This window comes from Opisthorchis viverrini (assembly GCF_000715545.1).
Source record: "Opisthorchis viverrini unplaced genomic scaffold opera_v5_56, whole genome shotgun sequence".
In the NCBI taxonomy this organism is placed as follows: Eukaryota; Metazoa; Platyhelminthes; class Trematoda; order Opisthorchiida; family Opisthorchiidae; genus Opisthorchis; species Opisthorchis viverrini.
The window spans coordinates 692,760-694,705 of NW_008751713.1; the positions used below are offsets into that span (position 1 = coordinate 692,760).

The window sequence follows — 1,946 nt, forward strand, 5'->3', positions numbered from 1 at the left end:
TACTAAAGCTTCTTGCAACTTCAGTAAGACCGGTAGTTGCTCACCCGAGAGACAGATAAAGCCGTTCCAACCAGAATGCTCTCAAACGTCCTACTTTCGTGTAGCCTTCATCGAGGAAATCCTATTTATTACCCTCCCACAGCTATCTGCGGACTGAAGTGAAAGGGTGAAAGCAAATGTCCCATGCTTTAGTGGGGATGACTGTCCGACAAGCATCCAGAAAAAGCTGCGGAGGATTACATAGAGGGGATTAACTCTCATCTAACGGCCAATACAATACCCCTTTCCGTCAACTACCCATTTTGTTTCTTTGATTTCCACTTGGTTGAGCATAGGCAACAGTTGTATCGTTCTAGAACAAAATGCGGTGGCGCAAAGAACGCATCATCATCAACATCGACAGCATGACACCAGTGCTCAACACTGACGCTTCACTGCCGTACAACCATGATTTATTTAAAAGCCTTATTGTAAAGAAAAGAGTAAAGGTGGACGGGGAAGGGACTTAGTGCTAGCCTACCACAATCATTCCGAGGCGCCTACACCTCCAGACATTCACTCAAGCAATCTGGATAGAAACTGACAACAAGAACGCCACTGATATCGGTTGGCAGCCATATCTTGTAGTGTCTCCAACCAGCTAAAGTGAGGATCATGCGGTCCCCATCCTGGAAGGCGAGTAGCACCGACAGTACCCAAGCGTTTCGTGATCTCCTTCATACTCCTCTGCCAGCTCATGGGTTGGTCACCTCTCTGTTTACGCCACTCTGAGTTGGGCATGGAAAACAGCACTCTCTTCGGCAAACGATGGTTCGACATACGTAACACATGTCCCAACCAACGCAGCTTCTGGTGCTGTACACATTCTTCAATGGAAGTACCCGTTACACAACCGAAAACACGCTTTCTAACTGCCTCGTTACGGATTCGCCGACACCAACCCACACGAGCTATGGTTCTGAGACAACGATTGTCGAACGCCTGAAGACGTCTCAGGTCCGCTGCTCGAATAAGCCAAGTCTCACAGCCATAGAACAAAACAACCCGTACTGTAGCTTGATACACACGTCCCTTCAGATTCAGGGATAAACCATTCTGACGCCATAGGTGTCTCAAGTTAGCAAACGCGGCCCGAGCCTTGCAGATTCGTGCATTCACCTCATCTGTCACACTGCAATCAGAACTAATACAACTTCCAAGGTACGTAAAACGCTCCACAACTTCCAGTACCTCTCCCTGGATTGTAAGGGGCGTGTTCAGTGACTGCACGTCCACAAGCATGACCTTACACTTTGTGGGTGCAAAATGCATACCAAAGGACGGGATGACTTTGGTCAGTTCATCCAAGAATACTTGCGCCTTTTCCTCCTCTTCGAACATGAGAACGATGTCGTCTGCATATTCCAGATCGACAAGGTTTTCTTCACAGGCTATTTGAACACCATGGTTTCGGAGACCCTCCAGCGTTCGTCTCATTATTTCATCGATCACAAAGTTAAAAAGGAATGGAGAGAGTGGGCATCCCTGACGGACACCGCTTTGTGTACGGAAGCTTATGGAAAGCTCTCCGTACACTCTCACACGTCTGAGTATACAAAGAACGTATTATGTTTACAAACTTCCGGGGCATTCCTTGGTGGGCAAGCGTCTCAAAAAGAACAGATCGATCAACCAATTCGAATGCGCCTCCGAAATCCAGGAATACTAGAATGGTGGGTCGCTTATACGTATGGCGTTGTTCTAGCACCTGACGAAGTGGTCAACTCAACTCCTACCAGGCCGGAATCCCGCTAGCTGCTCGTGGTCAACTTCCTACCAGGCCGGAATCCCGCTAGCTGCTCTCCAGTCAGTAGCTTACGAGCCACCGTAAGGCGACGAAGCACAATTGACTGACGCAGTCTCGTTACAACCGGGGTCAAGCTGATCCCCCTGTGGTTACCATACTC

The 1,946-nt window shown here is 48.6% G+C and overlaps 1 protein-coding gene across 1 annotated transcript in view; it reads right to left on the reverse strand.

The window, feature by feature from the left end:
- Positions 1–555: 555 nt before the first annotated feature.
- Positions 556–1,946, reverse strand: part of T265_03797 (hypothetical protein) — a gene marked incomplete at both ends in the record, with an annotated part of 11,391 nt that continues 10,000 nt past the window's right edge. Inside the window, one exon of the mRNA XM_009168368.1 lies at positions 556–1,524. Within this exon, the coding sequence (XP_009166632.1) occupies positions 556–1,524 (969 nt within the window). The remainder of the gene's footprint in view (positions 1,525–1,946) is intronic.